The 12313-nt window shown below is 40.9% G+C and overlaps 1 protein-coding gene and 1 long non-coding RNA gene across 4 annotated transcripts in view; one reads left to right on the top strand and one right to left on the bottom strand.

The window, feature by feature from the left end:
- PRPSAP2 (phosphoribosyl pyrophosphate synthetase associated protein 2) overlaps positions 1-1644 on the top strand; it is a 46050-nt gene extending 44406 nt beyond the window's left edge. For all 3 annotated transcript variants that reach the window (XM_030295583.1, XM_030295581.1, XM_030295582.1), the window contains one exon: positions 969-1644. In XM_030295583.1, the coding sequence (XP_030151443.1) occupies positions 969-1127 (159 nt within the window). In that variant the 3' untranslated portion in view covers positions 1128-1644. The remainder of the gene's footprint in view (positions 1-968) is intronic.
- On the bottom strand, positions 1586-3703 carry LOC115500851. The gene is made up of 2 exons (XR_003964655.1): positions 2488-3703; positions 1586-1965 (listed from the first exon to the last, which is right to left on the bottom strand). It is a non-coding gene; the product is annotated as an uncharacterized LOC115500851 (long non-coding RNA).
- Positions 3704-12313: the final 8610 nt, after the last annotated feature.

Below are 12313 nucleotides of genomic sequence, written 5' to 3'. Positions count from 1 at the left end.
CTTTTGAGGAACTTCCAGACTCTTTCCAAAGTAGCCAAACCATTTTACATTCCCACCAGCAGTACGTGAGGGTTCCAGTTTCCCCACATCCTTACCAGTAGTTCTTTGTTTTTTATTTTTTAAAATTTACATCCAAATTAGTTAGCATATAGTACAACGATGATTTCGGGAGTAGATTCCTTAGTGCCCTTTACCCATTGAGCCCATCCCCCCTCCCAGAACCCTCCCATAACCCTCAGTTTGTTCTCTGTATTTATGAGTCTCTTCTGTTTTGTCCCCCTCCATGTTTTTATATTATTTTTGTTTCCCTTCCCTTATGTTCATCTGTTCTGTGTCTTAAAGTCCTCATATGAGTGAAGTCATATGATTTTTGTCTTTCTCTAATTTCACTTAGCATAATACCCTCCAGTTCCATCCACGTAGTTGCAAATGGCAAGATTTCATTCTTTTTGATTGCCGAGTAATACTCCATTGTATATATAGACCACATCTTCTTTATCCATTCATCCACCGATGGACATGTGGGCTCTTTCCATACTTTGCCTATTGTTGATAGTGCTGCTAGAAACACGGGGCTGCATGTGTCCCTTCGAAACAGCACACCTGTATCCCGTGGATAAATGCCTAGTAGTGCAATTGCTGGGTCATAGGGTAGTTCTGCTTTTAGTTTTTTGAGGAACCACCATACTGTTTTCCAGAGCAGCTGCACCAGTTTGCATTCCCACCTTGCCAGTAGTTCTTATTCTCTTTTTGCCTGTAGCCATCTTAGTGGACATAAGGTCATCAGATCTTGACCTAAGAACCACAAGTAGTGTTCACATTGACTGAAAACACCATCAAAGGTACGGTAGACCCACTGTCCTGTCAAGTCAAACTACAGAGATTTGAGAATATATCACATTTTCACATCCAGCCGGGAAGCTACCTGGTTTCATGATGCTCTTGGTTTTTCTCCTCTCGATTTGCAGGTGGTGGTTACCAATACGATTCCACATGAAATCCAGAAGCTCCAGTGCCCCAAAATTAAAACGGTGGATATCAGCATGATCCTTTCGGAAGCCATCCGTCGGATTCACAATGGGGAGTCCATGTCCTACCTTTTCAGAAACATAGGTTTAGATGACTGAACAGCTTTCCTTTCTTGAAACTCCCAAGGGCCAAACTAGAGGCGGAGCATACTGTGAGGGCTCACACCTGGTTTGATGCACTTCACGGGGGCCGATTATGCTTTCTTCCTTTCCCTTTGTTAATTCCTATGAAGATAGACCAACTTTTTATGTCGGGTTAGGTGTTCGTGAGTTTTTGGGGCGATTTTTATAAGAGAAAAACTATATTCTCCTCCTAAATAAATTAACGATCTGGTTGTTTGTAGTTGAACTATTTCAAAAATAGCTTGGAATACGATTTTTTTAAGCTCACAGACAGCCTTTTTCCAAAGTTGCTAGAGCCCAAGTGCTTAAACAAGTTAATGAAATAAAAGGATCTACTGTGTGTTACTTGCAGTTGAAAAGCCAAAAAGATAATACCATTAAATCCAGTAAGTGACATTTTTAGAAATGCTTTTATAGACAAGCATATGTGATTATTACGTGACCGTTATTTATTTTCTGCAAAAAAAGAGGGAATAAAAACTTACGTTGTGTGTGTGTGTGTGTTTTTTTTTAAACTTTGTGTATTGGCCATTGTTTTATAATTAAAATAAAAAGAAAGCTGAATATACGTGCCATGGATGTTGAAATGTTCGTCCGCCCGCTCCGTTTTGTCTTCTGCATCTTGTCGGGGTGAGACAGTGGCCTCTCGGGGATGTAATATTTCCTGTTCTGTTTGTCCAGGACCCGCACATTTCTGACGTGTAATGGCTGTGGCAGGAGAGGAACTCGAGTCCCAGGCTGTGAGCCACGGGGGGCAGGTCAGCGAGTTGGTGTGAGTTGCCACCTGCATCTCGGCATGGCTTTGTTCTGCTCCCTGTTCGACAGCACAGCCATTCTCTGAACAAAACTCACCTGTGCATGCTCTGGACGAGGACATGCTGGAGGGTGGTCACAGAGGGCAAATGACACGACCCTTGTTAACATGAGGCCTCTGGGGACCGTCTGCCCTCCAGTTCGGAGTGCAGAACTCGGAACTTCTACATTGGAGTTTTGTCAGACTCCGGAACACTGGGGCCCCATGAGTTAGGCCAGCACGTTCCCTGGCTAAGCTCATGTAATGGCAGTGCCGTCAAATTCATGGAGGAAGAGATTAAGATTTTCTCACAAAGAAAAGGATTACTTTTGCTTTTCTTTTTTTCCACGTCAGCTCCACCCTGCTTTGTGGGGCTCGAACTCACGACCCCAAGATCAAGCATGCTCTACTGACTGAGTCAGCCACGCAGCCCAGAATTATTTTTCCTTCCAAAGAAAACCTAAACCTGTGCTTTCTGCCTGTGTTAGAACCCGGAATAAAATAGCAGTTGCCTTGGCACAAAATTAAAGATGAGTCACTTACCGTTTGCCGTATCAGGGTTTCTTGCAGCTCCCAAGAGAGAAGCCTGACTCTTGGGGGCTTGCTCTGGAGCAGGTCTGGGGGCCTGCGTGTGCAAAATCATTGAGGCCCCTGCTTCTGTCAGCTGCCCTGGGTATTGGATGGTCTCCTGCTCATCTCTCTGTGCTCATCACAGCCGGCAGTGTCCAGACCCCTCCCGACGCCACGTCTCAGCCAAACACCCCATGATGGTTGTGCTCCTACAGGTGCATGAAAGGAAGACATATTTTGCTAATCGCATAACGTAATACACATTGATGCTCGGGTCTAATCAAAGCGGAAGTCTGCATCGTTAACATGGCACATTAACTCTTGGCTTAGAACAGTGCGGCCTTATGCTCTCTCCTTTACAGTTTGCGAGCATGATTGTCTTTGCTTTACGAAACCCTTGAAAGTAACCAAGTTTTCCTTTTAGCTCAAAAAGAATAAGCTGGCAGATGTCTACAGGATGGTGGAATGAGGAACTCCAAAAGTCCCTTCCTCTGTAAAAGAGAAGAAATTGGCAGAAACTGTCAGAATCAACATTATTGGGACTCTAGAAAATAACCAAGTTTATGGCAACCCAGAAAATTGTTAGTCAAACCAAACCACTCCACCACCACCAACAAACGGCTGAATCTTGACAAAATTGCTTTGTGGCACTTTAACTTACCCCTGGTCCCATTTGTTACCTGCTTCCTGGCAGCCTTGAAGACAGTGGCCTGCATTCCTGGTACGTGTTCCTGGTACCAGTGGGAGTAGAATACCGTTCTCACAGAACCGTGGTTATTTGTTTGGGCCTGTTTCCTGGCTCCTCGAAGGATGGCTCAAAGGACTTGCCTTGGTTTTACCCAACTCAGAACTCTTCAGAGCAGAGGGACAGTTGTTGAAAAAGTATAAAGGCAAATGTATTAGCCATCCCTGTCGGGGCAAACAATGAGACCATGAAAAGCTTGGAGGAAAGGCTAGAGAATGAGATACATCAGGGGTTGGGGGGAAAAGGACTTTACAAAGCTCCCATGTGTTCCTGGGGATATGAAGGGCACGGGATTGCACAGGGCTGAGCACGTGCCCGGAAGAGACCCAAGAAAGCCTTAGACTCTCACTTCGGGCTGACCTTCGGGCTCTATGCAAGCATGAAGTGTGGGCTAAAGCAGAATTTTAGTCTGTCTGTCTGAGCGTTGAAGGTGTGGCCCAAGACAGCAGCCCATCTGCAGAGTGGGTGATTTTCCTTCCTCCTCCCCTCCCTCCCCTCCCACCTTCCCCTTTCCCCTTCCCCTTCCCCTTCTCTTGTTTTCAGGCATTTAAGGAAGTCTATGATGACTCACCATTCAGCTGACTGAACAGAGATTTCAGTTACCATACATGATGATACAGACTTTACAAACATTAGTTGAGAAACGCCACCAAACAGGCAACTACAAGCAGCAATAAACCCTGGGGAAGGAGGAGACTCTGATTCCAGACTTCCCCTGTTCTAAAAATGCCCAGTTATCAACCAAAAAAGTTCTGAGGCATGGAAACACACAAGGTTGGGCCCATACACAGGGAAAAAAACTTAGAAGAAACCATCCTTGAAGAAGTATACACATATTTACTAAAGACTTAATTTTTTTATGTATTTATTTTGAGAGAGAGAAAGTACGAGTGGGGAAGGGGCAGAGAGGAGAAAACGAGACTCCCAAGCGGGGATTCTGTCAGTGCAGAGCCCAGCACGGGGCTCGAACTCATGAATTGTGAGATCATGACCTGAGCTGAAATCAGGTGCTTAACTGACTGAGCCACCCAGCTGCCCCTTTACTAAAGACTTTAAATCAATGATTTTAAATACACTCAAAGAGCTAAAGGAAATCATGAGAATGATGTCTCACCAAATAGAGCATATCAGTAAGAAATAATAAAAAAGAAACAGGATTTGGGGAAGACGGTAGAGAAGCACCAGGAATCTGTCTCTCCACACAGACATTTTCTGTGGCAAAACCTGTCTGATGGTTTTGGAACTCTGGAGTCTATTGATTTGCAACTTCCAGGGGGGAGTCTTGGACAGGAAATTGTCGTTACTTTTGGTCCAATTCAGCTCTTAGTACGGTTGCAGTTACCTTGTCCCCCCCCCCCCCGGCAGGCAGCTGAATCTGTATTCCTGGAGCCACCTGCACAAGTTTGTGAGTGTTAGGGTAGGGAAAAAGGACTCTGTCCTTCCAATAGTGGGGATCTGTGCTCTGACAGCTGACTGCTGCCTCTGGTCGCAGAGGTGCAAGAGGCGAGCAGCCATTGTGATTGCACTTCCTTCATTGGTTGCAAGCCCTCCCCCTCCAGCTGATGAGAATTCCAGGACATTTAAAAGCCAGTACACTTATTCCCCACCCCCATTCCCAATTTTCTCCGTTTCCCCTTTTTGGGAGCCAAATAGTAAACACTCTAGAGGGTTCAAAAGCAATTGCATATACAGGGAAGATTAGAAAGTCACTGCACGTGCCCAGAGGAAGGGCAGGCTAAGGATAGAACCGAAGAGACCCTAAGCTTGTCCCTCAGGTTGATCCTTGGCACAGAGACAGGCTATGACAACAACGAAAAATGTGGTGGTGGTGGTGATGGTAATTTAGTAATATTGGGAAATGGAAAGAAGCTAATTTCCAGGGCTATCCCGTTATTATATTCAAAAGTCCAGCTTTTAATTGAAAAAAAAATCAAAGAATAAGGTTCATTCAAAGGGGAAAAATCAACAGAAATGGTTTCTGAAAAAGACTTGATGGTAGGTCTACTAGACAGACTTTAAAACAACTGTCTTAAAGATGCTCAAAGAACTAAAAAAAACAGGTGTGGAGAACATGAAAATAATGTATGAACAAAATGGAGATACCAATCAACAGAAACCCTAAAAAGAAACCAAAAGAAATTCTGAAAAGTACAATAGCTAAAATGAAAAATTCACTAGAGGGATTCAAAGGCAGATTTGAGCAGGCGGAAGAAAGAATCCATGAACTTGAAGATAAGACAATGGAACTAAGTCTGAGGAACAGAAAGAAGAGAGATTGAAGACAAGGAAACACCTGTGTTACCCCATTAAGTGGCTCAACATACACATTGTGGGAGACCTCTTCCAGAAGAAGAGGGAAAGGGGTAGAGAGAATATTTGAATAAATAATGGCTGAAAACTTCAACATTTTATGAAAGACATGAATATAAGCATCCAAGCTCCATGATCTCCAAGTAAGATGTCAGGGAGACTCACACCAAGACACCTTATGACCAAACTTTAAAAAGTCAAAGAATCTTGAAGGCAGCAAGAGAGAAGTGATGAGTCACATACAAGGGATTCTCAGTAAGATTATCCGTGGATTTCTCCTCGGAACTTTGGAGTTCCATCTGCTCTGCAAGAAATGCTCAGAGGAGTCCTTAAGGTGAAATGAAGTCAGTTGAGCATCCGACTTCGGCTCAGGCCATGATCCCCCAAACCGTGGATTCGAGCCCTGCGTTGGGCTCTGTGTTGACAGCTCGGAGCCTGGAGCCTGCTTCAGATTCTGTGTCTCCTTCTCTCTCTGCCCCTCCCCTGCTCACACTCTGTCTCTCTGTCTGTCTCTCTCTCAAAAATAAATAAAGATTAAAAAAAAATTAAAAAAAATAAAGATCTCAGTAAAGGCAAATACACAAATAATTATAAAAGTTGCTATTGTAACCATGGCTTCTAACTCTGCCTTTTGTTTCCTGTATGATTTAAGAGACAAATATATTTTAGAAATTATTAGTCTAAAAGCTAATATTATTATAACATTGGTGTGTAACTTCACTTTTTGTTTTCTATATAATTTAAGAGCCTAATGCATTTAAAAGATTATGTTTTAAAGCTTTGTTTGTTTAGAGTGTGAGCAGGGAGGGGCAGAGAGAGGGAGAGAGAATCCCAGGCAGGCTCCAGGCTATCAGTACAGAGCCTGATGCAGGGCTCGTGAACCCATGAGATCATGACCTGAGCCAAAATCAAGAGGCAGACACTCAACTGATTGAGCCACCCAGGCATCCCTAAAAGGTTATGTTTTGTGGAACAAAATGTATAAAGATTTAATTTTATGTTGACCACTGAAAAGAGGTATAAACAAAACTGTCAAAGAAACAGAACTTTTGTATGCTTTTGAAGTTAAGCTGGTATAAATTCAAATTAGTGTGTCATAACCTTAGGATACTATGGGAATGCAAGCTGGTGCAGCCACTCTGGAAAACAGTATGGAGGTTCCTCAAAAAACTAAAAATAGAACTACCCTATGACCCAGCAGTTGCACTACTAGGCATTTATCCACAGGGTACAGGTGTGCTGTTTCGAAGGGACACATGCACCCCCATGTTTATAGCAGCACTATCGACAATAGGCAAAGTATGGAAAGAGCCCACATGTCCATCGATGGATGAGTGGATAAAGAAGATGTGGTATATATGTGTGTGTGTATGTGTGTGTGTGTATATATATACATATATATATATACACACACACACACATACATATACACACACACACAATGGAGTATTAGTTGGCAATCAAAAAGAATGCAATCTTGCCATTTGCAACTATGTGGATGGAACTGGAGGGTATTATGCTAAGTGAAATTAGTCAGAGAAAGACAAAAATCATATGACTTCACTCATATGAGGACTTTAAGACACAGAACAGATGAACATAAGGGAAGGGAAACAAAAATAATATAAAAACATGGAGGGGGACAAAACAGAAGAGACTCATAAATACGGAGAACAAACTGAGGGTTATGGGAGGGGTTTGGGGAGGGGGGATGGGCTAAGTGGGTAAAGGGCACTAAGGAATCTACTCCCGAAATCATTGTTGCACTATATGCTAACTAACATGGATGTAAATTTTAAAAATATAAACTAAAAAAAACACCTTAGGATATTAAATATAATCCCATGGTAACTATGAAGAAAATAGCCATAGAATGTATATCAAAGGAAATTGGAAATGAATTTAAATGTTTTACTACAAAAAATGAAGTAAGCACAAAAGACAGTAATGTAGGACATGAACAGAAAAGCTATAAGGCATATGGAAGATCAATAGCAAAATAACAAGTCCTTCCTTATCATTAATTACTTTAAATGTAAATGGGTTAAACTATCCAAGTAAAAGAGATAGGCAGAATAGATAAAAATAATACAATACAATACAATACAATACAATACAATACAATACAGATACAATCCACGTATATGCTGTCTACAGAAGACTCACTTTAGATCCAAAGACAAAAATAGATTGAAAGTGAGAGGACAGAAAAAGATATTCCATGCAAATAATAACCAAAAGAGAAACAGTATAGCTAAAGTAATATCAGACAGAGTAGACTAAGACAAAAATTCCTGCAAAAATGAAGGACATTATATATTAGTAAAAGGTTCAACACAGCAAGAAGACATAATAATGATAAGTATTTAGATGCCTAGTAACAAACTATCAGAATAAATGAAGCAAAAGTGGACAAAATTAAAGGGAGCACTAGAAAATCAGAATAGACATATAACTAATAGAAGATTGAGTCAGTTATTTAAAAATTCCCAACAGAGAAAAACCCAGGATCCCATGGTTTCACTGGTGAATTCTACCCAACATTTAAAGAAGTAACACCAGTCCGGCATGCCTGGCTATCTCAGTCAGTGGAGTGTGTGACTCTTGATCTTGGGGTTGTAAGTTCAAGACTCACGTTGGGTATAGAGATTACTTAAAAAATAAAATAAGTAACACCAGTCCTTTTCAAACTTTCCCCCAAAAAAGTAAGAGGAAAGAACGATTTCTAGCTCATTCTATGAGGCGGATTTACTCTGATAACAAAGCTAAAGACACTATAAGAAACTACAGATCAGTATCCCTTATGACCATTGATACAAAAACATCAACAAAATACTACAAAACTGGGTTTCAGCAGCATAACAAAAGGATTATACACTATTGGGGCACCTGGATGGCTCAGTCGGTTGGGCATCCAACTTCAGCTCAGGTCATGATCTCACAGTTTGTGAGTTCGAGCCCCATGTCAGGCTCTCTGCTGATAGCTCAGAGCCTGGAGCCTGCTTCATATTCTGTGTCTCCCTCTCTCTCTGCCCCTCCCCCACTTATACTCTGCTCTCTCTGTCTCTCTCTCAAAAATAAATAAACATTAAAAAATTTTTTCTTAAAGGATTATACACTATAACCAAGTGAGATTTATACCTGAAATGCAAGATGGTTCGACATATGAAAACTGGTATAGAATGAAGAAAAATAACCACATGATCATCCTGTTACAGAAAATGTGTTTGGAAAAAGCGGTAACTTTTAATGATAAAAACACTCAGAATGGAGCCCCTGGGTGGCTCAGTCAGTTCAGCATCTGACTTCGGCTCAGGTCATGATCTTGAAGCTTGAGAGTTCGAGCCCTAGCTCAAGCTCTGTGCTGACAGCTGGGAGACTGGAGCCTGCTTCAGATTCTGTGTCTCCCTCTCTCTCTGCCCCTCCCCAGCTCGCGCTCTATCTCTGTCTCAAAAATTAAACTTAAAAAGAAAACACTCAGAAAATTAGGAATACTAGAAACTACCGCAACATAATAAAAGCCATGGATGAAAGCTCCACAGTGATCATCATACTCAATGGTGAAAGACAGAGAGCTTTTCTTCTAAGATTAACGGCAAGGCAAGGATGCCTGCTTTCACTGCTTCTATTCGATGAAGTGCAAAGAAATAAAATAAAATAAAATTAAAATAAAATAAAATAAAATAAAATAGTAAAATAAAATGAATAATAAAATAGAATAATAAAATAAAATAATAAAAAATAAAATAAAAAAATAAAATAAAATAAAAAAATAAAACAAAAAAATAAAATAAAATAAAATATAAAATAAAAGACCTCCAAACTGGAAAGGAAGAAATAAAATTATGTTTGCAGCTGATATGATCTTCTATTTAGAAAACCCTGAAGATTACACACAGACTCTCTCTCTCTCTCTCACACACACACACACACAATCTGTTAGAACAAATAGGAAAATGGGATACAAAGTGGACATGCGATAATCAGTTGTATTTTTAAAAAGTTTTTTAAATGTTTATTTATTATTGAGAGACAGAGAGACACAGAGTGTGAGCAGGGGAGGGGTAGAGAGAGAGGGAGGCACAGAATCCGAAGCAGGCTCCAGGCTCTGAGCTGTCAGCACGGAGCCCGATGCAGGGCTCGAACCCACAAACCGTGAGATCATGACCTGACCTGAAGTCGGATGCTTAAGCAACTGAACCACCCAGGCGCCGCTAATCAGTTGCATTTCTAAGCACCGACAATCAACAACTTGAAAGGGAAATATGGAGAAAATGATTCCAGTAACCATAGCATCAAAAAGAATAAAATACTTAGGAATTAGCTTAACCAAGGAGATGATAGACTTGTGTAATAAAAACTACAAACCATTGCTGAAAGAAATTAGAAAAGACATAAATGGGAACATATCCCTGATTCATGGATTAACTATTGTTAAAAGGTCAATATTGCTCAATGCAAACTACAGATTCAGTGCAATCTCTACCCAAACTCCAATGATGTTTTTTGCAGAAGTAGGACAACCCATCCTAAAATTCATATAGAATATCAAGGGACCCCAAATAGCCAAAACAATCTTGAAAAAGAAGAACTAAGCTAGATGACTCTCATTTCCTGATATCAAAGCTTACTACAAAGCTATGGTAGTCAGTGTCATACTGGCATAAAGGCAAACATAGGCCAATGGAATAGAGTAGAGCCCGGAATCACACCCCTGCATATATGGTCAAATGACTTTTGGTAAGGGTGCCAGGATCATTCAATGGGGGAAAGATAGTCTCTTTAACAAATGGTGCTGGGAAAACTGGATGTCCACATGCAGAGGAATGAACGTGGACCCTTACCTCACAGCATATACAACAGTGAACTCAACATTGATTTAAAAACCTGAACTGAGACTATAAAATTTTAAGAAAACAGTGCAGAAGCTTCACATATTGGGCAATGATTTCTTGCAGGATATATTCATTATATTGTATTATGTCCAAATATATATTAACAAATTTATAGGTCCAAAATATAGAGAGAACTACTAAAACTCAATAATAAAAAAATCGAACAACCTAGTTAAAAATGTGCAGGGGCACCTGGGTGGCTCAGTCGGTTGCGTGTCCAACTTGGCTCAGGTCATGATCTCACAGCTTGTGAGTTCAAGCCCCGTACTGGGCTCTGTGCTGACAGCTCATGCCTGGAGCCTGCTTTGGATTCTGTGTCTCCCTCTCTTTCTACCCCTCCCTCACTCATTCTCTCTCTCCCTCCCTCTCTCTCTCTCTCTGTCTCTCAAAATTAAACAAACATTAAAAAAAACTTTAAAACAAATGGGCAAAGGAGGGATGCCCGGCTGGCTTAGTTGGTAGAGCATGCGACTCTTGATCTGGGAGTTGTGAGTTCAAGCCCCGCACTGGGTGTAGAGATTACTTTTTAAAACATGAGCAAAGGAGGTGAATAGGCATTTGTCCAAAGAAGACATACAAATGGCCAATAAGCACATGAAAATGTGTTCAACGTCACCAATCGTTCATTACGATGGCTCCCATAAAAAATCCTCAAATATCAGAAAATAAACTATTGGGGAGAATGTGGAGAAATTGAGACACTTTGGCACTGTTGGTGGGAATATAAAATGGTACAGCTGCTGTGGAAAACAATATAGCAGTCCCTCAGGAAAAAAACTAGAATTACCATATAATGCAGCAATTCCACGTCTGGGCACACACCCCAAAAGAATTGAAAACATCTCAAACGGACATTTGTATAACTATGCTTATAGCAGCATAACTCACAATAGCTAAAATGTGGTAGCATTCCAAGTGTCCATTGATGGATAAAAAAAAATATGGCACGTACATACAATGAAGTATTATTCAGCCTTTATAAGGATGGAAATTCTGGGGGCACCTGGGTGGCTCAGTCGGTTGAACGTCTGACTTCGGCTCAGGTTATGATCTCACAGTCTGTGAGTTCGAGCCCCGTGTCAGGCTCTGTGCTGACAGCTCAGAGCCTGGCGCCTGTTTCAGATTCTGTGTCTCCCTTTCTCTCTGACCCTCCCCATTCTCTCTCTCTGTCTCAAAAATAAATAAATGTTAAAAAAAAATTTAAAAACGGATGGAAATTCTGACATATGCTACAACATATATGATTCCACATAAATGATGTGAGATTGATCAAAATCATAGACTGAATATAGAATGGTGGTTGTTGGAGGCTGGTGAGAGGGGAACATGGGGAGTTATTGTTTAATGAGTACAGAGTTTCAGTGTCACAAAATGAAGAGAGACAGGGAGATGGATGGTGGTGATGGTTGCACAACACTATGAATACGTTAATGCCACTGTTCTGTGCACTTAAAAATTGTTAAGGTATTAAATTTTATGTATATTGTACCATAATAAAAAATGGAAACAAAAAGAAGAAATATGAACACACCTTAGGAGACCAGTAGAATACCATCAAGTTTATGAACATACACATAATGAGAGTCCCAGAAAAAAAAGAGAAGGAAGGGGCAGAATGTATATTTCAGTAAATACTGGCTGAAAATTCACCCAGTTTGATGAAAGACATGAATCTACACATTCAAGAAGTTCAACAAACCCCAAATAGAATAAACACAAAGAGATCCACAGTGAGACGCATGATAATCAATCTGCCCAAAGACAAAGGGAGACCCCTAAAGCAGCAAGAGAGAAGCAGTTTGTCACGGAGGGCTCGCTGAGATTAACAGTTGATTTCTCATCAGAAACC

Source organism: Lynx canadensis, chromosome E1 (assembly GCF_007474595.2).
Source record: "Lynx canadensis isolate LIC74 chromosome E1, mLynCan4.pri.v2, whole genome shotgun sequence".
Taxonomy (NCBI): domain Eukaryota; kingdom Metazoa; phylum Chordata; class Mammalia; order Carnivora; family Felidae; genus Lynx; species Lynx canadensis.
This window is presented reverse-complemented; position numbering and strand designations above follow the sequence as displayed.